Source organism: Corythoichthys intestinalis, chromosome 15 (genome assembly GCF_030265065.1).
Source record: "Corythoichthys intestinalis isolate RoL2023-P3 chromosome 15, ASM3026506v1, whole genome shotgun sequence".
NCBI lineage: Eukaryota > Metazoa > Chordata > Actinopteri > Syngnathiformes > Syngnathidae > Corythoichthys > Corythoichthys intestinalis.
Window position 1 is genome coordinate 43,182,665 of NC_080409.1, and position 25,793 is coordinate 43,208,457.

Consider the following 25,793-nt stretch of genomic DNA (forward strand, 5'->3'; position numbering starts at 1 on the left):
AGAATCGGATTGTGATAAGTAGCTAGTTTATTTTGCCAACGATATTTTAATGAATTTCTTTACCCTCGAAAGCTTAAAAAGTCCCACAAGCCAAATCTGTCTCGTAACGCTGGACAACATTTCTGATATAGAGGAGCGATGGGGAGATGGAAAAAATGAGTTTGGGTGGGGGACTTTTCTCCCCTTTTCTGATGTTAATGAAAGGAGGAATGGTTTTCCAGCTTTTAGCTTGCAGAGTGTGTCTCCCCTGCAGCATGCTCCAGTGCCTGGACATTGTGGGAGTACAAAACTCCAGGCCCGGGATCCAATAACGTGAAATTTCAGCAGAGAAGCAACCATTGTGTGGCAACAGGCAGGCGGGGAGGGGTTTTGGTAGAAGGGGGAGACAGAACGGAGTGAAGGGAGGGCGACTTGGCCAGCTCCCAGGGCTCAGGCCACATCCTTTCTCTCTCCTCTCATTCGTCACTCCTCCTCTTCCTTCTCCTCTTCATGTCTTTCTTTCAGTGCCCCCCTCTTTCCATCCACCCACCTCTCACCATAGGGATGGGAAGCCAAAGACCAAGACACAAGCAAAAGCATGATGGCATACTGGAGCCTAGTGAGCCATGGGCCAGAGAGAGTGGACAAACGGCCACTTTGTCCACTTAGGAAATGCTAGTCCCAGGATCTCCCTTCTCCGGCACACACTAGAGCAGCCGGTCTCGAGGCCCAGGCCTGCCTGGTCTGCACGTGCTTTATCATCACGCCCTCTCTTCACCACAACGTCCTGCTTTGTCTTCCTCTTTCCCCTCGAAATCTTTTATTTTTTATTTTAACACCGTCGATGCTCACGCTCTTCGCGCTCACGTTGTACAATTTTTGGAATAATGCTTATCAAAGGCCTTTTCTTAAAAAGTTCACTTTAAATCCATTACTAAAACGCTTTAAAATGGTTGCATAAATATAACAACGCAACATGTCTTTTAATAGGATTTTAGGGTGCACATAACAATTTCGGTGTGGTTGTCAAATGAGTACCAGAGGTTGTTGTTTGGTGTTTTTTTTTCCTGCCTCACCACCATCCTCACAGATGAATTTAAAGACTCACAGCACAACTGAGCAAAGTACGTCCCACTGGCCACATCCGGCCCATCCACATTCAGTGGCAGCCTTTATGAAATCAAAATGAAAAATAAAAGTGTGCGCTTCTCATGTTTTGATATGTGTTTTGGCATTACGAGTTATTATTATTATTTTTTAAAACAAGTGTTTACAAGTTATACTGTAATATACCGTAAATTTCAGACCATAAACCGCTACAATTTCCCTTCATTTTTAATCCTGCGGCTTATAGTCCAGTGCGGTTTATTTCTTGATTTATTTGGGTTAAAAGGTAACACTTTATTTGACAGCGGCGTCATAAGACTTTCATAAGACTGTCATAATTATGACATTGTTAGGTTTGCGGGCAGGCAGGTGGTGTGTGGGCCCAAATGCAGGGAATGGGAGGCGAGGCAGATAGACGGTGCAATAAGTATTGAATTAAAGCCAACAAAAAACAAAGTACAAACAAAACGACTGGGGAATTCAACAACTTAAGTCAAACAAAAGTCTGGGTACGAACAAAAGACAAGTATCAAAAACTTACTTAGGCTGAGGAACACGAGGGCTGTGACATAGGAACGGGCAAGAATTGAGGTTGAAGTGAACATGCTCATTGAAAATGTCACGACAAGGAGTGAAAAGAAACTGGGAGCTTATATACACACACACAGACAAGGGGTAACGAGACAACGAGGAACAGGCAGGTGGCACAGGAGAATGCAGATTGGAGGATACACTAGGAGCAGGCACAACAGGTGAAATCAATGGGCAATCACAGGGACACACTAGGAGGTAACCAACTCAAAACCTAAAAGACATGACACTATCATGGGCATTACTGAATGCTTATGACAGATGTCATTAAGTTTAATCTGGCAAATTATGTTACTAACTCCATTCAAGTCCAGTTTGGATCTTTTACATCCATTCAAAAGTGAGATAATTTGCCGGATAACAGTAAATGACATCTGTTACAAGCATTCATGAATGAAACAACTGCAACAGTAACTGAAGAAGTAATTGGCACAGAACATGAATTTCGATTGTTATTTACATTTGTAGCGCTGCAATGCATGCTAGGAGGCATGTTGGACGACAACGGTGTTGACAGCAGGTGGCAGCAGAGGTTGACTGTCCTCCAAGGGAGCAGAGAAGGCCAAATGAAGCTTCTTGAAGCAATGAATGGTCATGCTGGTTCATTTGGTCTTATGACAGTCTTATGATACTGCCGTCAAGTAAAGTGTTACCGGTTAATAGCTTTTGGTGTAAATATCCCATAATACAGTGAGGACAGCTGCGGCTTGTAGTCCAGTACGACTTATCTATAAACATGTCTATGAAAATTTGGTGGGTGGCGGCTTATAGTCAGGTGCGTCTTATAGTGCGAAAATTATGGTATATGAAAAGTCCTGCTGTTTTGGTTAGTAATTGGGCTCAGTTATTAGATGTGTCAACAAAAGTGTATCTGAACTAAGCTGCAGTTACTGGGCGATTACGGTAAATAAGGACATTTACCAAAGCCATCTTAAATAGAAGAATGCTATGATGACGCTTAGTAGAAACAAATGGCAAGAAGTCGAAAAGATCGAGTGTCGAAGCGATCATATGTCGAGGTACCACGGTATGTAATTGATGTTTAAAAATATGTAACATTACATATGATGGTAATGATCACCTTTTGTGGGTAAGTTGGCAAATATTAAAGCTAGGGCTGTCAAACGATTAAAATTTTTAATCGATTTAATCACAGCTTAAAAATTAATCAGAATTAATCGCAATTCAAACCATCTATAAAATATGCCACATTTTTCAGTAAATTATTGTTGGATTGGAAAGATAAGACACAAGACGGATATATACATTCAACATATTGTACATAAGTACTAGAGGTGTGCAAAATTTCCGATTCTTAGATTTTTCGCGATTCGGCCGTGGAAGATTCGAGAACGATTCACAAACATCCAAATTCTGATTATTGAAATATGCCAAGTAAAGCGGAAGTACAACACACTCAGCGCGCCGCGCGGACTTCGGGACGGAACGGAGCGGGAGTAGCTCAACATTATGCTTCTCATTAACCGGCCCCTCGGGCCCTAACCCGTTGCCAACGCTCAACTCACGGCTCTAGCTCAACTCATGCCACGAGATAAAAAAACACAACAACATACCTGACTGCTGCCGAAAAGCTGCTACAAGTACAGCTAAGCTACATAATGTTACGGTAGATATAATTTATATAGGACTAGATGGATTATAGACTCGGTAGCGGTAGCAGCACATCTGCAAAAAGCTAGATGCGGGCGTTAGTAAACGGCCGCCATCTTAAAGCAGTAAACTTCCCTGCAATGCCGTTGTAGCGAACCTTCCAAGCAAACATAATTAACTTTTTATCTAAAATACTCCTAAATCGGTAAAATATTGACTTGAATCTATCTTTAAAATAGTTTTAAAACTTTCACATGTCAAAAGTAGACAAAAGGGAAATTATGGAATAACGGGAGCAATTTTAACAACTTTAACGGTTGATTCACAACATTAAATTAATTGAATGTAGTTTAAAGCTGCTGATACAGAATGGGGACTGGAGTTTTTTTATTTAATGTTATTTTTGTATATTTGTTTACTGCTATATGTTAACTTGATACTGAAATAGTAGTTTGGTTTAGCCTGAGAGTATTTTTGAACAATTTTGGAACTAATGTACAAAACTTTATTTTATATTAAAAAAAAAAAAAAAGGAGGGGGGTGAATCAATAATCGTTTTATAATCGAATCGGAGCCTCTGAATCGTAATCGAATCGTTAGGTGCCCAAAGATTCCCAGCTCTAATAAGTATTGTATTTGTTTATTATAAGAATAAATCGACAAGATGGCATTAACATTATTAACATTCTGTTAAAGCGATCCATGGATAGAAAGACTTGTCATTCTTAAGAGATAAATTTTAGTCCAAGTTATAGAAATTTTATAGTAAAACCCCTCTTAATGTTTTCGTTTTAATAAAATTTGTAAAATTTTCAATCAAAAAATAAACTAGTAGCTCGCCATTGTTGATGTCAATAATTACACAATGCTCATGGTGCTGTAACCCATACAATCAGTCACACCCAAGCGCCAGCAGAGAGCGGCAAAGCACCAAAAAACCCAAGTAACAAGTGGACATGACACTGTGCTGTCGTTTTAATCTGTTTGAGCGGGGCATGTGCGTTAGATGCGTCAAATATTTTAACGTGATTAATTTAAAAAATTAATTACTGCCCGTTAGCGCGATAATTTTGACAGCCCAAATTAAAACATAAATCTAACAAATAAAAATATCAAAGGCCAGACAGTCTTACCTTGTAACCATCTTTTGTCTTGCCTTACTTGTGGTGCATTCTCGGTCAGAATAACTTTAGATTTTTTTTTTTTTCTTTTTTAATAATGTCGGGAGCATGAACATTGTTCAACACTAATGAAAGCATGCTTGGACACTAGCGTTTTCTTATTGTTTTATACAAAGAAAGAAACTATAATAGCTTATTCTAATCTATATCATATAGTTTTAAACATTTATATATGATTTTTATATGAAATTGAATATTTATGATGCTGTATTGAGCTGAAAACATGCTTTTCATGGACACATTACAGGAATTTACGACTCCAAAATCAGTTGAACATACAAAATACCATTTTGGTAACAAATCGTGGACCGGGCCACATCCTAGACATAACCATATTTCAACTAAAAATGAACGATTTCTTGTTTTCGTGACTAATTCCCTGAAATCTTCAAAGACATAGTTTAGGTTAGCTTCATGACAATCGCCCTACTACCTGATTTTTCCTTTTAAGGGAAAAGGGAGGTGTCTATTTGAGGGGAAGCGTTTATAAAGTGGGTGACGCACCCGATGACTAATTGGGGCACGGCATCTATTAGCAGAAATACAGTAGTCAAATAGCTCAAATTCCCTTAATGCAAACGCCCCATTTCAGAGTGTCCGTGAAAGCCTGCGCACATCCTTTTTGTGCATAGAAAAGGCTCTATTCACGTGTAGTTGGGAGCTGTTGACTGTCACCTTGGTCTCCACCCTGTTCCCATCCGCTGCCACGTCCTCCCCCACAGTCCTCCATTACATTCTCACCCTCCCTCCCCTCCGTCCCTCTGTTTTTCTCTACTGCTTTTGGTCGGAAATGAAGTCAGTCATCCAGCAGAATAACTTGGAATAATTTGGAACATGGGGGGGGGGGGGGGGGGGGGGGGGCTTTTCTCCCCCCATCAACCCCTTCCCCCATTCAGTGCACTCACAGGCCCAAGCCAGCTGATGTGCTTCCGCTCTCAATTGTGTGTCCAGTGCAGTGGACTGTGTGCTCCCAGTGAGGGGTGTTCAGGACAGCCTTTGTTTGTACCATCCTGGTCTAACTTTCCCTGTGTGTTGCCTTGTGAATCACACGTGGGGGAAGAACTCAAAAGAATAGAATTGACCATGTAGACCCTTGTTTTACCCTGTTTTAACTTTCTTCCTCTTATGGACCTTGTCCTAGAATGGATGTAGCTAAGGCTGCAGCTATAGATTATTTTAGTAGTCGATGAATCGATGAACTAGTTAGTTCGAATTATCAAGTAATGGGACAAGGAACATGAAAAATTAAAATACCTGAGCTGAACCTCAAACAGTATAAAAAATAAATAAGGATCTCTGTACAACAAAAGACCAATTGGCTAATTTATGTAGCAAAAGACCGCTAGCTGAAATGCCGTAAGACGATATTGTTTTTTGTGTGTGTTTTTTTTTTTTACAATGCTCTCAACAAATGGTTCGGACACACTTTCCAACAAAAAACAGCTAAATATACCTCTAAACTAAACTACGACTGCATTAAAAAAACATGAGCTCAAACAAAAACTTGGCTTATGTTGGTCCTAACATGGAGCAGCTGGATTCAGCCATGTGAAATGAAGCAGACTAGAGGGCAGTGCATCCACCTAAATCAATAAAACTCAATGCATACACTTTTAAAATAAACCATTACAACGCCACTTTAATTAAACGAATACTCGAAGCAGCAAAATTTAATTCGAATCTTTTTTTCTAATCGAATACTCGAGTTAATCGATTAATCGTTGCAGCATTGGTCCGCTTTAAACGGATGAGAGTTGTTTTTCTCAGATAATCCACTTAGTTTTTTAAATGTGAACGTGCATCCGAACTCTAGTTCGGACCAAACAAAGAAACTCTTGTCCGCTCAAAAATCTTGGGTCTCGGTCCGCTTTAAGCACCCTGTTTCACTTGTGAACGCAAGCGGATCAGTGTGTGCTTTGCTACAGCGTCACACCACGCTCCCTCCGGTCCGAGAGATGTATTTCCGCTTCTAAATTTGTCCAATCAATGAGCGCGCTTTTGTCCACGTGATGCTACTCGGAAAGTTCGGTTGGCGCAGTGTGAATATGAAACCTTTTGAACAAGCCATTTGCAAGTGTTGTTACGAGGTAGCTTTCCAACCGGACCCTGATCCTCTTGGTCTAATGTGAAAGTGCCCTAACTTCCTATTTTGGGGGTCTAGACCCTTTATCCCCCCCTCCCTGTGACTGTGCTGGCATGTGTGAGATGGTGCTTTTGAAGGGTCAGGTCCTGGTCATTGTGCCCTGGTCATGGCTGAACGACACCGCCGCCTGCCTTCTGTTCACCCCAGGGACCCTTGCCTGACTGACAGCCCCTCCTGCACCCATCACCCCCCACATCCTTTATTGAAGTGGGGGGACTTTAACAGCCGCTATATTTCCATCTCATCCTGCTTGTAAATTGGTCCAAAATGCATTTTTATTGTCATGAGGCCAGGGGTCATATTGTAAAGCGGAACATGGCCTTTCTGGCGTCGTAAAAAAGGTGTGGCCAGAAAGGGTAGTCCAAGGAAATTACAAGGGAAGTTGTTGTTCTCCTGTCCTATCCCTGCCACAGGCCAGTTCCTCTCCAAGTTTGGGACGGCATTGAGGAGTGAATAGGCCCGAACGATTTTGGAAAACCTATCTTTTTGGGGAGTTTGCGATGTTATATTGAATTACCGTATTGGCCCAAATATAAGACGGCCCTGATTATAAGACGACCCCCTCTTTTTCAAGACTCAAGTTTGAAGAAAGACTTTTTGAACACCAAATTAATTTTTATACAGAAAATATTTACAGTACATCTGAAACAAACGATCATAACAATTAGCGCTGCAACGATTAATTGATTAACTCGACTATTCGATTAGAAAAAAAATCGAATTAAATTTTGCTGCTTCGAGTATTCGTTCAATTAAAGTGGCGTTGTAATTATCTATTTTGAAAGTGTTTGCAATTCATTTTATTGATTTGGGTGGATACACTGCCTTCTGGTCTGTCTCATTTCACATGGCTGAATCCATTTGCTCCCTGTTAAGACAAACATGAGCTTACACTGCCTTCTGGTCTGTCTCATTTCACATGGCTGAATCCATCTGCTCCCTGTTAAGACAAACATGAGCTAAGTTTTTGTTTGAGCTAATGTTTTTTTTAATGCATTCGTAATTTAGTTCATAAGTATATTTTGACATTGTTGGGGGGGATGTGTCTGAACCATTTGTTAAGAGCATTGTAAAAAAAAAAAATTTTTTTTAGCATTTTATAGCGTTTAAGCTAGCGGACCTTTGCTATGTAAGTTAGCCAATTGTTCTTTTGTTGTACATAGATCCTCATTTATTAATTTTTCATACCAATTGAGGCTCAGCTCAGCTATTTAAATTTTTCATGTTCCTTATTCGATTACTCGATTATTCGAACTACTTCATCGATTAATCGACTACTAAAATAATCGATAGCTGCAGCCCTAATAACAATATATTTTAAAGAAAAAGCATGTTATTTTGCCCCATTCAAATCTTAATATCTGAACATTTAAATATGTAAACTAAAGTGCAATCACATTCGTAAATGAATGGCTTGTGGTTTTTGAAATGTAAATAAACCAATCTATTGTGATAAAACAACAAAATTGCAATAACTGCATTAACCGTCAAATTGAAGTCTAACAGTAACTGTAGTCTTGAAACAAATATGAATAAGGAAAAAACAACAAAATTGCAATAACTGCATTAACTATCAAAGTAAAGTCTACCTGTAACTGTAGTCTTGAAACAAATCTGAATAAGGAAAAACATTGCAATAAAATAATGCAAACTGTTTAAACTTGAGAGTAGCTGAGATCTGTCATGACAGAACATCGCTTCAATGATATCTGGCGCCATCTAGCGTCATGAATGGGTGTCACGTCTAGACCGCGAATTTAAGACGACCCCGAACTTTTTCAGTCTTATTTCAATGCAAAAAACACCGTCTTATATTCGGGCCAATACGGTATATATTATATTATATTGTATTATATTTTGTTTAGATGCATACAGACAGAACATACTAAACCTTAAGAAAATACTTCAATGTAGTAATATCAAATAAGGGTGGTTTAAATATGCTAGTGACTAGAGCAGGGCGGTAAACCGAAAATTTACCGTTACCGAAACTCTTCGCGATGACCGACGTAATTTTTACCTGTAAATTCGGTAATTTAATAAAACAAGAAAATACAGTTTTTTCATCCCGCGTTGACCCTGCCGTTCGGCTACGTTCATTCCCCTTAAAGAAAGCAGTCAATGTGCTTACTTATGGAGTCACGTGGTTATCAGGAAGTCAAACAGAAGCCCGATAGGCTCACAGTAGCGGCTAACGCGGCTTAAGGGAGGTTCGCCATACTTTCACCAGACATTAAGTAGACTCTTGGCGGCATCCAGACGGGCTTTCACCCGCTGTCCTCCCTGGTTTTCACGATTTCTGGAGAGGGTGCTTTCAGTGCTTTCTACCGGTAGCCAGGCCACAGGCTAACGCTAGCGGTTAATGCTAGCGGCTAACGCTACAAATGAACGTGATGGAGTCGGTTAGCGGCTCTAACCGAAACGGCTGAACTTAATGAGTGGATTGGGCACGGACTTCATTTTGCAATTAGTATGTCACGTTATTTTTGCATCTCTGTCTGTGTTTGATTTCTCTGATAGCTTTTGTGATGGTAAATCATTCAGCATAAAGTACAATCCAACAGTGAAATTTATATGACCGTTTAATGGCCACAGCTATTTTTCTGTAATTGCTTGCTTAATTCTGTGTCATTACTGCCATCATAAAATCTTAAAATTGGCAGAAGATCAATATAGCTTTAATGTGTGTGTGTGTCTGTGTGGGGGTTTATGTGTGTGTGCATGTATTAAAAATGCACTGGGAAAAAAAACCTGAAACTTTGAAGTAAACACTTGTGTTGAGTAATTATGTCACAGCAGCCATTAACAATAAGTTGTCTGTTTGAAGTGTACTGTTAAAGCTGTAAGTCATTTGTGTTACAATGACATGTACATTGTTCAAGCCATACAAGCTGTAATAAATGTTCATACTTGAATTCTTATTGTTTACAATAATTTTTTATATACTTAATGTTTAGACTGCATGTACAATTCTTAAATATGTTAAATTGAAAACTGGTAAATAAATCAACGAGAAACGGTTAATCTGTATTTCATGCATTGATTCACATTTTCAAATTATATACCGTATTTTTCGGACGATAAGTCAGTTTTTTTCATCGTTTGGCTGGTGGTGCGACTTATACTCTGGAGCGACTTATGTGTGAAATTATTAACACATTATTATATCATTTCACATGTTATTTTGGTGTTTTGGAGTGACACTAATCGTTTGGTAAACTTGTTAGCATGTTCTTTATGCTCTAGTTATCTGAATAACTCTTAATAGCTATGTTACGTTAACATACCGGCCACGTTAGCATTTTGTTGTTCATGCATCATGTAACATTATCATACTGTACATTTATTCAGCATGTTGTTCTCTATTGTATTTTTATTTTAAATTGCCTTTCAAGATGACATATCTGTTCCATGTGTTGGATTTTATCAAGTAATTTCCCCCCAAAATGCGACTTATACTCCGGTGCGACTTATATATGGCGGAAAACACTCAGGTGATTTGAAGTTCTGCTCTGAGACCCCCAATTTAGCCAACTTTCAAAATTGTCCAATATGCATGTGTGATACATCATTGGAAAGCTTAAAATCTCAATTTTCTGAGGGAATAAAAATTTTGAACAGGAGGGCATTTAAAAAAAAAAAAAAAAAAAAAAAGTTTTTTTAAAAAGCAAAACCCCATCTGGAGGCAAGAGCACGCGAGAGCAGAATTAGACGCCATGACTTTAACGAGATATTACCGAGTGCTTACCTTGTTTTGATCCAAAAACTCCATGTAGCATCATGTATCACTGAGTGTCAAGACACAGCTGTGAATGGCCACAGCTGGATTTTTGGGGGATTTTATGGGTGAAACATGGTGATACAACAAGGGTCACGATGCAGAAATCGCAGACAACAAGGAGTGGTCGAGATGTTCTTTTTCATATATTTACCCTTTTAAACGTTATTTTTCAATTTACTTTGTTTGGATCAATTATTTATCATCTAACATATCGGGGAAAATGCGACAGTAACAAAAAATACAATTAAGTGACAGTTATGAGGTAGATATCCGTGACTTTTTTACAGACGCCAAATTTTTCATTGTGACGTCATTTGTTTAAAAGTTTAAAATTTGCAGGTGAATACTTTTTTAGTCGTTTTTTTTTTTTTTTAACAAAATATTAGACATCAATTAATGATTCTAAGCTAAAAATGACAGTCATTTTGAATAATAAATATAATGAATTACCTTTGTTTTATGGCTGGGTTGAAACAAAAGCGGTTGCGGACGTCTGTAAATGGGGGTTTCCAGGGTAAAAGGGACAAATTAAAAATAGTTCGGGGGCTTAATGCGCCATGAATCTGCTACGGCAGCATATAGACATATTGTTCTATCAAACACAAGTAATTTTGGCTTAAAATACAGCAGTTTATTTTAAAGAGGGGTGCAAGAACAGAAACTGCTTTTTCAGTCTTGCCTGTGTTTTCCGCCATATGTTTTTTTCCTCTTCATTGGGCATTTTATGGCTGGTGCGACTTATACTCAGGTGCGACTTATTGTCCGAAAAATACGGTAACAGTCCGTTTGGGCCAATTTATCGTTATTGAGGTAATTCTGCTCAATTTACTGTGATATGTACTTTAGGCCATATCACCCAGCCTTACTAGTGACTAATGTGGTCAACAGATCAAGAATCAGCTTTAAAGATACCACAAGAAAACACTGTGCTTAAAAGTATGCGAGGGTAACACATGCAAAAAGTATTTTGAGGCAATGAAAAGGTAATAAAAGACTCAGTAAAAACAAATAGTAAGTACTCGCAGCTTTTATCCGATGAGCGCATGTGCTGGACGTCTCTGTGTAAAAGGAATTGGAGTAACCCGCTAGTGTTAGTCTAGTGACAGTGACAAACTACGTCATCAACCCGCGCGTCCATTGCGCGTAAACATGGCACCATCCATAGGTCAAAACATGTAGTAAATATTATAGATTTTTAATAACATATTTTAGTAAAAGAAAACGATTGAGGGTTATTAGAGCCTACAAGTCTTTATAAGTCCGACATTCCCTTGAAGTACATTTTATTAACAGTGAGGCTTTTGCAATTTATATTTGGCTGTCACTCGCGGTCTATCAAGTTGATTTTTAATTTGCGGAACTTAACATTCTGATGCAATGGTTCAATTGCTGATAGTCCCAGCACTGATCTTTGCCAAGGGTGTGGAAGGCTGGAGAACAAAGGTTGCCCACGTTTAGTGGAGGGCGAGTTAAAATGGGAGTGCACCAAGGTGCATTATCTGTTGTCAGTGACTTTTTTTCTAGCCTCAAATCAACACTTTTCACACATGGTATCTATCACAGAAGCATTTTTCACAGATACAGAACATTCACGACATCAGAAAACTAGCATTGTGTCACAAGTAGAGACATTCAGCAATCACATTCTTGACATGTCTTTGACTTAATATGTTACCAAGAGTCCATGCAAAATCCTGCCCTTTAGCACACCCTGACCTTTGTCATTTCTGGTGGCCTGATGCAGTTTTTGTTATCTAATCAGCTAAACATCTGACTGCAAGTTAAGATGCAGTGAGGCAACAGAGCTAGTGAGCCAGAAGAAAATGGAATGAAAACAATTATTTTTATTGAGTTAGGGTTAAGGTTTAATGTCAACTGAAATCCCAATACCTGTACAGTCTTAAGGCTGGTTTATACCTGATGCGGCTTCACACGGAAAAATGACATCAGTCCAGCGACCATGCCTTTCTGCATGGCGTATGAACATGTCAAAATTTACACACCGTGTATGTAGTGGACTGACATACACGAGGACAATGGTGTTTCAACTTAAGTGAAAATCCAATTTAATAAAAGTCACAAAAGAAAAAGTTTCACAAAATATCTTGGGCCCAACATAAAAGAGGCCAACACAACAAAAGGCTTTAACCAAACTGACCTCCAGACATATCTCTGTGGCCGTTTAAATCAGGGTGGACTCCACTAACGACCACCTGAAGGAGGTATGAGAAATTAACCAAACTTTGTCAACGTAATAAAACGACAACAAATGGAAAATATACATATATTCAAACAATAATTAACTAATGTGCATTTAAACAAATTGAAAACTTTACTCCAAACAGTCGTAATTAAATCAACTCAAATATCCCCCCTTCAAAATGGTAGGTGCCAGATCTTACACAGCTGTGGTCGTTACCTCAAATTGGCAAATTAAATCTAGTAAGCATTCAGACAAATATTAACTAAAGTGTGCACCCATTAGAAAATATATGTTCAAAAAAATCACTTAAATAATTAACTAAATCTTGAAACTAGGGCTGTCGAACGATTAAAATTTGTAATCGAGTTAATTACAGCTTAATAATTAATTCATCGTAATTAATCGCAATTCAAACCATCTATAAAATATGCCATATTTTTCTGTAAATTATTGTTGGAATGGAAAAATAAGACACAAGACGGAAAAATACATTCAACATATGGTCCATAAGTACTGTATTTGTTTATTGTAACAATAAATCAACAAGATGGCATTAACATTATTAACATTCTGTTAAAGCGATCCATGGATAGAAAGACTTGTAGCTCTTAAAAGGCAAGGCAAATTTATTTATGTAGCACAATTCAACACAAGGCAATTCAAAGTGTTTTACATCACATGAAGATCATAAAAATCACATTTAAATCAATACAACGTAAAAACCAAGACAATCAAAATCGGAAATCAAATTATACATAAAAATCACATTTAATAACAAATAGAATGAAAATAAATAAATAAAAATAAAACAAAAACTACTAGTACTAATAATAATTGAAATCAGCAATGGAGATAAGCACAAGAGGAATAGAAAGCAAGTAGATTGAAATATATAGACAGTTATGGATATGCAGTGCTAAACAAAAGCGTTTTTAGCCCTGATTTAAAGGAGCTAACAGTTTGAGCATACTTCAGACGTTCAGGTAACTTGTTCCATAGGTGAGGAGCATAATAGCTAAATGCCGCCTCTCCCTGCTTGGTTCTTGTTCTTGGAACATGCAGAAGACCGGTTCCAGGCGACCTTAGGGGTCTAGATGTCTCATAGGAATCTAACAAATCAAGCATGTATTTTGGTCCAAGGCCATTAAGTGTTTTGTAGATGAGCAGTAGTATTTTATAGTCTATCCTTTGACTCACTGGAAGCCAGTGTAGCGATTTCAAAACCGGTGTAATGTGGTCCAGCTTCCTTGTATTTGTGAGGACTCTAGCTGCAGCATTCTGTACTAGCTGCAGCTTCCTGACTGATTTTTTTATCAAGACCCGTAAATATACCGTTGTAAGTTTTTCCATGTCTTGTTGAGTCAGAAGCCCCTTAATTCTGGTTATATTTTTTAGGTGGTAATAAGCGGATTTAGTGACAGACTTTAGATGGCTATCAAATTTTAGGTCTGAGTTAAAAGATAAATGTTAGTACAAGTTATAGAAATTTTATATTAAAACCCCTCTTAATGTTTTCATTTTGTTACAATTTGTAAAATTTTCAATCAAAAAATAAACTAGTAGCTCGCCATTATTGATGTCATTACACCATGCTCACTCCCCAAACCCATAAAATCATTTGGACCCAAGCGCCAGCAGAGGGCGCCAAAGAACAAAAAACAGGTAACAAGTAACAAGCGGACATTACACTGCTGTCGTTTTAATCTGAGCGGGGCATGTGCGTAAATTGCGTCAAATATTTTAACGTGATTAATTTGAAAAATTAATTACCACCCGTTAACGCGATAATTTTGACACCCCTACTTGAAACACTAAATTGTGGTGGTAGTGGGAGCCATGACAGTGTACCTGCTGAAATTTTAAAACCACCTGCACGTTTCGGCATGGAGATGCACGCTGAATGAGCTGCTGTTGGCGGAAGCGAGTTGAGGAGTGGAGAGTACTCATCAGCTCCTGTGGAAAGATTGGAGAACAAAATACTAATTGCAGAAATTCACAAGTACAAAACATTTGTATGATTCGGCCAATAAAGACCAAAGGGATGAGAATGGCATCAAAGAACAAAGAAGTTGCTCCTCCTTGATGAGAGCTTTGATCTTCTCCATGTTGCAGGGGGTGGAGGGCGTTGCAGAGAAATGGATTCTCTTCTGTCACTCTCTCTGTCGCTGTCGATTGTGAAGTTGCTCGTATGTCGTAGACACTTTTTGCTTCCCCCTGTAGTCTGAGAGAATATTGGTTTCAGTACGAGTATACATTCTGAAAAACATGTGCCAGATGAACCTCATATGTCTCGTTTCTGCACAGAACCTTCAACGCGTCATGTATAAACCAGACTTTAGAAATCTAAGAAATGACTTGCCTATTTTTGGTCGGAAACCAGCCAGTTAGAAATTAACAGTGGCCCCTTACTCACTTTCCGGGGGGTTGGATATATACCGTAATTTTAGGACTATAAGTAGGGTTGGGCATCGACGGGAACCGGTTCGAACACTCCGATGCTCCCGGAATCGTTCGAATTTTTAAGTTTCGATTCCTTGTTTCGATGCCCTGACTGCCGAGTGGAAAAAAAATTGCTCTAGTTTAAAGACTGATATTTATATACAAGTTATAATTAGCCCTGTGAGAAGTTCATTTAATTTCAAAGAACGTCGAAAAGTTAAGACTTTAATATGAACTATGCAATTTTTTGGACCCTTCACTTTTTTAATTTTGACCTTGCCTCTTAAAAGAATCGGAATCGGGAATCATTCGGAACTGGAATCGAAACGTGGAATTGGAACCGGAATCGTTCAATTTCAAACGATGCCTAAGGCGCACCTGGCTATAAGCCGCCACCTACTAATTTTGACACGAGATCGGCATTTGGTCATAGATAAGCCTCATTGTATTATAGGATATTTACACCAAAAGATATTAACCGGTAACACTTTATTTGACAGCGGCATCATAAGACTGTCATAAGACCAAATGAACCACCATGAGGCTTTGAACCAATTGGCTGCAAGGCTTCATTGCTTTAAGAAGTTTCATTTGGACATCACTGCTCCCTTGGGGGAGACAGTCAACCTACTGCTGTCAACCCTGTTGTCGTCCAACATGCCTCCTAGCATGCATTGCAGCGCTATAGATGTAAATAACAATCAAAATGTATGTTCTTTGCTAATTATTTCTTCAGTTACTGTTCCAGTTGGTTCATTAATTGCTAATTATTGCATTTGGTAACACTTTGACAGTGGAGCAATAAGAGAATCATAATTATGACATGACACTGTCATGAGCATAAGCATTCAGTTGTGCCCATGATAGTGTCATGTCATGTTTATGACGGTCTTATGACAGCCTTATGACGCCGTTGTCAAATATAGTGTTATTTGTTAACCCAAATATATTAAAAAATAAGCCACAATGGTCTATAAGCCTCAGGATGAAAACTGAGGGGGGTGGGGGTGTCAGAAAATTACAGTACTCTAAATGTAATTTGTGAGGCAGTGTACATCACTTTATCAGGAATAGTAGCTTTAGACCCTGTATCACAGATCATAAAAATAACTACTGCTTTAATCCAGAAGTGAATCTTTGTCCTTGTCCCTTTATATATTTTATTTTTAGCCTGCTTGAGTGTCTAAACATTAACTTTGTGGCAATCAAATGTAGAATTCTTTGCCAAAAGATTCTATTCATGGTAGTCCAATTCATGGTAGATGGCACTTGTGGCTTTTTTTTCTTCTTTTTTGTGCTATATAAATAAATTTGCCTTGCCTTGCCTTACATCTTCTAGGTTCTTTACATTGTGCATTTCTACCACGTAGGTTGAGTAAAAATTATTTGAGATCTGTTTGAATAGTGGATTTTAGTTGTGCTCTGTTATTGTTATTTTACTATTGTATAGTAGTCCTCTCGGGAATCGGCGATTGCGGTATTTAATGCATATTTCAATGTCCTCTGCAGAAATCAGTCTGTGGAATACAGGGCGAGGTGCAGAATATTATTTCATTTCAACTGTTGCTGTTGAATCGCACCTACCTACCTTTGACCACACAGAGAAGAAACAGCATTTAATTTCCTGCTGAATAGAGAACAACATGCTGAATAAGTGTACAGTATGATAATGTTACAATATTGTGCACTTTAAGTCATTTTCTGCTGTAAACCTACGTTTTCAATAATAAGTCAAGTAGATGGCTCCCACCTTGTTTAAATATTTCCTTCAATATAATTTCTGCCTGTAACCTTTTGTTTGATTAAATGTTTTGTACTTTATAAGCAGCGCAAGTAAATCTGCCCTAGAGTAACAAAGACAAAATTGATATTTATTAATTTAAAGCCATACTACTTCCCTGTGTTTTGGTATTGCAATTAGTTTCATAATATTTACATATTTACATCATCAGTGCTTGGATTTGCTTTAAAAATGGTCATTTTAGATTTTTTGTTGTTTTTATTTAATTTTTTTTTTTTTTTAATTAAAAATTTAAAACAACTTTTGAGCCGTACAATCAAAAACTGCTTTCTGCAGAATCAGGATTGCTGTCCATGGAATCAAATGCTTTTTCACCGCTGATGATGACCATGATATCTGGAGTCGTTTTTTTTTGCTATTCATATACAGTGGGGAGAACAAGTATTTGATACACTGCCAATGGGAAAACCCATTGGATGTGTATCAAATGCTTGTTCTCCCCACTGTATTCTGTAGGCAACATGCTATTTTAAAACCTGTTTTGTCTAATTAAGGTCTGCAGCTATCGATTATTATAGTAGTCGATTAATCCATGGACTAGTTCGAATAATCGAGTAATCGAAAAAGCAATATCGAAAATTTAAATGCCTGAGCTGAGCCTCAAATGGTATAAAAAAAATAAAAAAAAACGAGGATTGAAGTACAACAAAACAGCAATTGGCTAAACTTACATAGCAAAAGTCTGCTAGCTTAAATGCTATAAAATGCGAAAAAAATAAAATAAAAATCTGACAGTGCTCTTAACAAATGGTTCAAACACATATTCCAACAAAAAATGGCTAAATATACCAATAAACAAAATTACGAATGAATTAATAAAAACATTAGCTCAAACAAAAACTTGGCTAATGTTGATCTTAACAGGGAGCAGCTGGATTCAGCCATGTGAAATGAGTGATGTCATATTCACTGTCGCCCCTAGAGGGCAGTGTATCCACCCAAATAAAAACAAAAACAAAAACTAAATGCAAACACTTTCAAAACAAACAATTGTAATGCTCCTCCAATTAAACGACTACTCGAAGCAGCAAAATTTGATTCGAAGCTTTTTATCTAGTGGAATTACTCGAGTTAATCGATTAGTCGTTGCAGCACTAGTCTCCCTACCTTCAACTATGCATAAATTAGTGCTGCAGGGGTTACACCCAACAGCAACAGTGTTAAAAGTGCATTTAATTTCAATGTGTTCATATTTGCAGTTCTGACAGTCAGTCTTTAAGATACTTATGTTTGCTTTCTCCCTCTTTTTGCAGTGACAGTTATGCGCGTGTGAGAGCAGTGGTCATGACGCGGGATGATTCCAGTGGAGGGTGGCTTCCCCTAGGCGGTGGCGGCCTCAGCTGTGTTACCGTCTACAAGGTCAGCCAGGCGGAGGACAGCGGCAGCGCCCACAGTGGCGGAACCCGGGGCAGCACCGGCAACCTTAGCCCTTGTAGCCCCAGTCCGACACCCAGCCCAAGTCCCAGTCCCAGTCCCACGGCGGTGGAGTTTTACATAAAGGGGGAGCGGCTCAAAGACAAGCTGGTAAGGAACACTTGAGCTTGGAGAATTTGTAGATCGCCCTTTGCAGACTCCACAGGATGCTGGAAACGTTCCTTTGAGATTTGGGTGGAAGTTGATCACACAGCTGCTGTGGATTTAATTCATGGTGTCGTATGTTTGAGATGAACGCAGTGGGAAGGAGGACATTTGTGTTTTCACAGTTATAGTTATGATTTAAATCTTTTCCTTCAACTTCCAGAACAAATTGCCCTGTTTTTTCTTTAGCCGTGTGGTTGGTTCTTGGTACGAAGGATACCACTGAAGCAGCTGCTCCTGGTATCCGTTTATGAAATACTCAGAAGAAAAAAATGGAACCCTTACTTCAGTGATAATTCTTAGCCACAATGGTGCTTGTTTTAGACCTAATCATTGACTCCATGCCTGGTTTGACTGAATAGATACTGTACTTGCGTCAGTGATGTACTATATATGTGTTACACCATTGTGGTTTAGACAGTAGAAGTTCTAAAGTCCCCCAGCTCCAGATGCCCTGCAATTTGTAGTTCGATATCCTCCTAGAAAACTTACTAGAGAAGCTTCCTCAACCAGTCATGTTTTACTACATTCAGTGTTACGTACAGGCACGAATGCAGCTACATTGCATTACTTGACCGACGTATTGCACAGCTAAGCCTGCTGCAATATGCAATAATTCAATTTATCGCACGGTAAATAAAAATTAAGGCGGTCATTTTTCCGCTGCGATTTGTCGCCTCGTGTGCACGTGCGCGTGCGCCAGACGTGCTGTTAAAAGTTCAGCTTCCTTGTTACCAACTCAAAATGTATCTCCGTTCTGGGCCCGGCAAAAAATGGCGCCGGAGCCAATCCGTTCCCATTATATCATATTGTTCAACATATACCAGCCGCATCAGTGCTCCGAATTGACTGCGGACCATCTGGCATGCCGGAGCCCGCCGGATGGTTTAGTTGTTATTTTTGCCGGGGACCCATCCGTCAAAATGGGCGGAGCCGGGCCTGGAGTCAACAGCCCATTTGCTCATTCACGGTTTAACCAGTGAACGTGGACGAAGAACACTCCATCATGGAGGTGGAAAGTCACAAAGTGATTTTTGATGCAGCAGAACGTTATAAGGACAACATTAAAAAGGAAGCTTTATGCTGTCCTATTATGTGTGTTTTTCTGGCAATGATATCAAACATACGACGTTGCGCTTCAGGGTGCCTCGGAAAACATCCAATCAGAATATTACACATAGAACGCCATAGATGAAGCTATGAGGGGGAAAAGTTTTCATTTGCCTAAATGCTTAAGTTATTCAGTACAATTTAATTTTTTTCTTGAAAAAGACATTTTATTTATTCTGTGTTTCTGTGCGGTGTAAATATTGTTGCCTATTACTTAAAAGAGGCATAGTCTATTGTTTTTAGTTGTGATTTCTTAAAGGGTATGACAACACCTGGGGAAATGCTAATATTCCATCATTTATCCATCAACGCATGCCTTTTGAATTCATATCATGCCACTTCGTGCAATTACACACATCACAACACCAAGAAAATGACAGAAATTAGGTCGATTGTCAAGCTAAAAGGACCCGCCCCCAAGATGCCGGAAGTCTAGCATATTGTGTGTGTGACGTCACTATAGGGAAACAACCGGCTCAGTGCTTAGTACTGAATGGCGGCGATGATGGCGGACAATTTTGTTTCTATTTGCAGCGACGAATCCGACGTAACGAACATTCTTCTAATGGTGACGAGGAGAGTTATGAACCTTTCTTTGGTGTTTTGGGTTATCAATTTGAGCCCAAACGAAAGCCAATGCAGCCTAATGAAAGGATCATTGAGGGGAGCAATCACACTGATGAAACACCGGCGGCAACAGAATCACCGAATGGTTTGTTTTGCATTTCTTTTTGTGAAGCTGATACACCGTGACCGCAAAATAAAGTAATGTATAGAATAATTATCATTTAATATGCTATCATCGGTTTCGCTCTTCCAACCGACACAAATATGAATGGGATTAGAGGATTTGTTCTATATATTTTACGAGCGATAATTTATACATGTGTCCAGTCCTATATCCAATGCATGATATGTTTTTTATTATAAAAGAGTACTCACTCTGGCCATTTCCCTCCTTTGCTTTGCCTGGGGTGGTGAGGTGGTCTCATCAGAGCCAGTCATCGTCCTCTTTCACCGGGCACCGCATCTGCTTTCCGCAGCAATTTCTTTGCAAAACCTGATTTCATTTGCCTGTAGTTCGTATAGCTTTCAGGTGTAAAATGCGCACCACACAAAACCGTGCCGGAGGCTGGGTCTGCAAAATTAGCCCTCTTAGCACTGACGAACTTTACTCATTGTCTGCGTAGTCCAGCTCTTTTTCTCGCGTTCGGGAACTCATGGGTACTACATTGCGGCAAATGGCTATTTGTAAACCACATAGCATGACAGGTTTGAACCATTTTAGCGATTTTTTTGCTAAAACACGAACGCAACTCTCTCGTCGATAAACAACGATGGCACCTGCCTCGACCTTTTGTTTCCTTGTTATGACGTCTCCGCCCCATTCGGCTGTTTCCGGAACACTTTCGGAAATGTTCGTCATTTTCGATCTATTTTCGATAATTGCTCATTAATGTGATTGATTTTTTGTTAACTTTATCAATATTTGTTATCTTGGCACATAACGGTTCTATTGATGTCTGACACCCCTTTTGCGTTTTCATACCCTTTAAAAGTATTTCTGAATTTAAGAGTAAACATTTATCGTGTTTAAATGGGTCTACTTGATCTATTAATATATACTGTATTCTCACTGTGTTATTGTAAATTGGTTTAAAAAGAAAATTGGGGGGGCACAATAATATCGCAATAATTTATGAGATAAAGTATCGCACACTAAAATTTGTTATCGCGACAGGCCTATGCGCGGCCCAACCTCTTTGCAACACTTGTCGGACACATGACAGAAATTGTCATCATCCTTTGCGATCGGTCTCTTTAGTCACAAACTGGAAAGACGTACTCGGCTTTCTCTGGCTTGGTTACCTAATACTACTGTCTTTAGATTTTAAAAAATTATGCGCAAGTGCATTTCTATATGTTCAGTTAATACATTTGCTGTTATTTCAACAAGAACTGCCGAAGTTATTGGTCTGCGAGATGTCAATTTTTGGTGGGTGATATCCCGTGCTTGTTGTAAGATGGTATGTTATTTACTCATTTATAAGGCAGCTGGTTAAGTTAAGGTTGTATGATCAACTAATTCACTTTTACTTAAAAAAAGAAGTCAACCTGTATCCGGAATAATTTGCGTTCATCTTTAGAAGTTCCGAGGTACATTTTTCGTACATATTCTCTCCATTTAATCATCATTCATCCTCTTATATACAACAAATTGAAAATGTTGGAACTACTTCTTCACCATCCACTGTGCTTCTGTCACTCTCAAAGGCACTCAGCCTGGAAGCATTCTCAACTTGCCTCTGTGGCGCAGGTATCTGAAAATAGGAGTGAACTGCGTGATGCATGATTACATCATCTGGGAGAAGGGCAGATTACTCAGTAGCAGAGTATGATGAATGAAGGATGTGGGAAACCTATGTAGTTCCAAAAACGAAATATATGATGGAAACACATGCTCACTCTTGTAATTGGTACCAAATAAATGTGTGTCTGAAAATATTTCATCAGCATTAGGCATTACCTCACGTGTGGTATGTAACGTACAAACATGAGAACAAATTTAGTCCGAAAATCATGAGACAGTCTTTCATTATTGCACTTTGGAGTGTATCGCATTCAAGATTGAGCTGTGACGTTCCGAGGCAGAAGTGGCCTGTAACACATCACCAGCTTCCAAAATGTGTCCCAACTCTTAATTTATGAAAATAGAGTACTGTATATGCTGTATGCTACATTTGATATGTCGCTTATTACAACTACAATTCATTAATCACAGTCATTACTCAATAATATATTCTGAGTAAAAGTGTTATTTTTGGCCTTGAGTCACCTTATCCCCCACCCACTCTTTGATGTCATCCATTCTGGTCAAGTAATGCCCTATCCCTCTCTGACGTATAGTGATCCCTCGCTACTTCACGCCTAAAACTTCGCGCCCTCAGTCCATCGCAGATTTTTTTTTTCCAATTAAAAAAATAAATAGACACAGCATTTTATAGAAATACCACAATCCGATCATGCACAGCCTTTCACCTTTCCTCCTGCTGCTTTTCTTACTCACCAGGGCAGCTGCAGTTTGTTTGTTAAAGTTAACGATGACAAGCTAACAACCTTTGATCTTGCCAGAGAAGCTTGGGAGCGATGCGCTTCAAAGGAGCCGACTCGTTTAGCTTGTTAAACATGTGGCTCTGAAAAAGTTTAGGATAATGATGCAAAACAGGAGTTTGCTGTTTAAAAATTAAAAGGCTGAAATGCAAATTGCACTGACTTTTTCCATCCTCTCCAACCATCGGGTCTCAATGTTACCTGGTGTCTGTGTTAGCCGACAAAGGAGCCTTTGCTACCCTTTTAAATGTAGCTACAGCAAATTTATCTGGTGGCAGGCAAGCTTAGTTCTCAGCAATTCCTTAGAAATAGTTTTAGCAACTATACTGTGTCCTCTCAATGCACTCAAATTTGTTGAATTGATGCCAATATTAGCTCATTCACTCCCAGGCATTTTCACCGGTGCAGCCCTTCGCTCTCGGCCGTTTTACTCGGTTTTGACTGATTTTGCAAGGCCCACAGAAAATTCTGTTCTATTGCTATATAAACATGGAACCAACAAACAGCTTTTGATAGAAAAGTAACAATTTATTTACACATAACTAACTGGGAGATGACACTGTTGTGGACGCGACAGCCGTGTAAAGTTTTCCCTCATTGCCGCCTGTCTCATAAAGATGTTTTTTTTGAGTCTCTGCGGGGTCTGCTCGGCGAGCAGCACGGACTCAACGGCATCGTCCGCTGCACTGGAGGTCCCGGTTGTTCTGCTCGGTCATCCAGCGCCTGGCATCCTGGGCGTCCCCTAGGTTGTTCTGCTCGGTCATCAGCCTCCTGGATTTTCATTCGGTCGTTTTCCGCTGGTGCCCCGGCCGTGCGGCCCGACTGTTCCTTGCCGTTGAATCGGGTTGCGGGTCTTACCAAATGCGCTACTGCCCTCCAGTGGCCAGTTTTATTGCTTTAAAATGGATTTTCAGCTTTGTGCTTTGGAGCTAAATTGAATCAGAACCCAGAGATGCCTCTTGTTAAAAAAAGAACGTAAAAGACGTATAAATACATCTTTGGGACACTGAAACAATTAAAAATAGAACGTATTTATACATTTTTGGGAGCAAATTAGTTAATTTTGTGTGCTTGGTTTTAATTTGCTGCACCAGGTTTGAAGGGTTCATTGACTTGAATGCTAGCTTGTCTTGGTCTACAACATATGGGGCTTTTTCCAAGTCTGTTCTTCTTTTACACATATGCTATTAAAATAAAGTTTGGAATATCACAGAAGGAGAAAAAAACATTTTTTATTGCTCTAGGCCAAAAATCAAGGGCCAGTGTCGTCATGTAAGTTGATTGACTCTATTGTATTGGTATGTTAAAGCAGTGGTCCCCAACCTTTTTTGCACCATGGACCGGTGTAATGTGGTCCTTTTTTACACAGACCGGTAATGTGTGGCAAAAAATTACACTAAATATAAAATAACACGACAGGGCTAAAAAACAAACATTACGTGCAGGGGAAAATGTAACTCACCAAACGCTGAGTCCTCCTTTTTTTTTTTAAGCAGCGGCCTCATCTAAAACTTAAGAGCAAATATCCTTGATCGAAGGAATAATGGTAATAATAAGTTCTTCTCCCATGAAGCGTTTCTTAGCTTTAGCAATACGGTTCGCCACGATGTTCTCAGTGCATATTCGCTTTTGTTGCCTTGTTTGCTAGCTTTTAGTGACATATTATGCAAAATGGTTGTAGGCTCCTCTTCTGGCTCAGCAAGTGGCCTTTTCCCAGTAAAAAAAGCTGTCCAAAGACGCCGCCGCCAGCAGCACACAGCCAACAGCCGCTAACGTTACTGTTTACATTGCTTGAACACCCCAGTAATGTTGGCCAACCACTAGACGACGACGTACACAAATCTCTACTCTGATAAGTCAATGGAGTGAACAGGCATATTGATGTGTCAGGTGGCACAGGCCAGATTGCGGTCGTTAACAATGATTTATTATTTCTCTGCGGCCCGGTAGCAAATGTGCCACGGACCGGTACCAGTCCTCGGCCCGGTGGTTGGGGATAACTGCGTTAAAGGAAGGAGACATGAAAAACAAGCTGGATTGGGGCTCTTGAGGACCAGAGTTGGATACCCCTGATTCAAAATTATTCATGTCTATGATTTGATATGTCCATTTTACAATCAGTCCATTTTCATATACATTTATTTTAAGGCAGAAGATCCCCGTGGAATTCATTAGTTCCACTAAAGGAAAAGTGTTGTGTTTTAACTTCAGACCACACATTGCAGAATAGCATTATACACACAGGTGTTGTCATGTGTTTCTTAGGCCAAGAAAATTTTCACATCTTCAACACCTCAATATCTGTACAATAGACAAAAATAGGAATGAAAAAGCTGACTTTTACAGGCCTTGTCCAAACTAGTAATACATTAATGCAACTGTAATGTTCCGTGCTTTCTCGAAACATCTTGGTGTTAGCTGGAAATACAGTATGTCCCTTGTTTGCTAGTGGCTTTCTTGTCTGTTTGTTGACATTTATCAAGCCAAACAAAACTGATATTTAAAGTGTCGTTATCTCGCATTGTCACGGTCTTTCTTCCTTGCAATCAACGAAATAGCATCTCCTTCTTAATCCTTAAGGCGATTGCCGTTAAGCTTGTGACCTGCTTGTTCCAAGAGCTGTGTTGTGGATGTAAAAGTGATGGAGTAAATGTTGGATAATCCAGACTCTGGTAATGAAAGTGTGAAAGTGATGTCAGAAGGCTGTGGCCAGCATAGTGACGTAGAGACTCTGGTGGCCTCTTAATTCTTCGACATTGGCGGCTTGTAGGCTGCCTGGCGTCTGAATTGCCTTTGACTGAAAACATTTTATGTATTTTGTGTTCAAGGCCTATGAGTGTATAAGTATGTATGTGTGTGGCACAGGAAAGGGTGTGACGGGAATGCTGTCGTACAGGCTGGGGCATACACATGGCTCAGAGACCCCGACGACTGTTCTGGGAAGTGGTAAAACACCCCGCTTGCCGCCAGCTTCTACCCCTAGTCACCACAACAAACACGTAGCCATATGTAGGTCTGTCAGGATGCCACCCAGTGCCTGGGTGCCTGGCATGTGCTGCAGCTCTGCAGACTGTTTGAGGGCATCAGCGCAACAACAGCGGCAAGTCCAAGACAAACAACCACCGCAGACGAACCCACAGACGACTAATGTTAGTCAT

General features: G+C 39.4%; 1 protein-coding gene across 1 annotated transcript in view; it reads left to right on the forward strand.

The window, feature by feature from the left end:
* spred1 (sprouty related EVH1 domain containing 1) overlaps positions 1-25,793 on the forward strand; it is a 114,280-nt gene that overhangs the window by 30,180 nt on the left and 58,307 nt on the right. Inside the window, exon 2 of the mRNA XM_057858811.1 lies at positions 18,090-18,360. Within this exon, the coding sequence (XP_057714794.1) occupies positions 18,090-18,360 (271 nt within the window). The remainder of the gene's footprint in view (positions 1-18,089; positions 18,361-25,793) is intronic.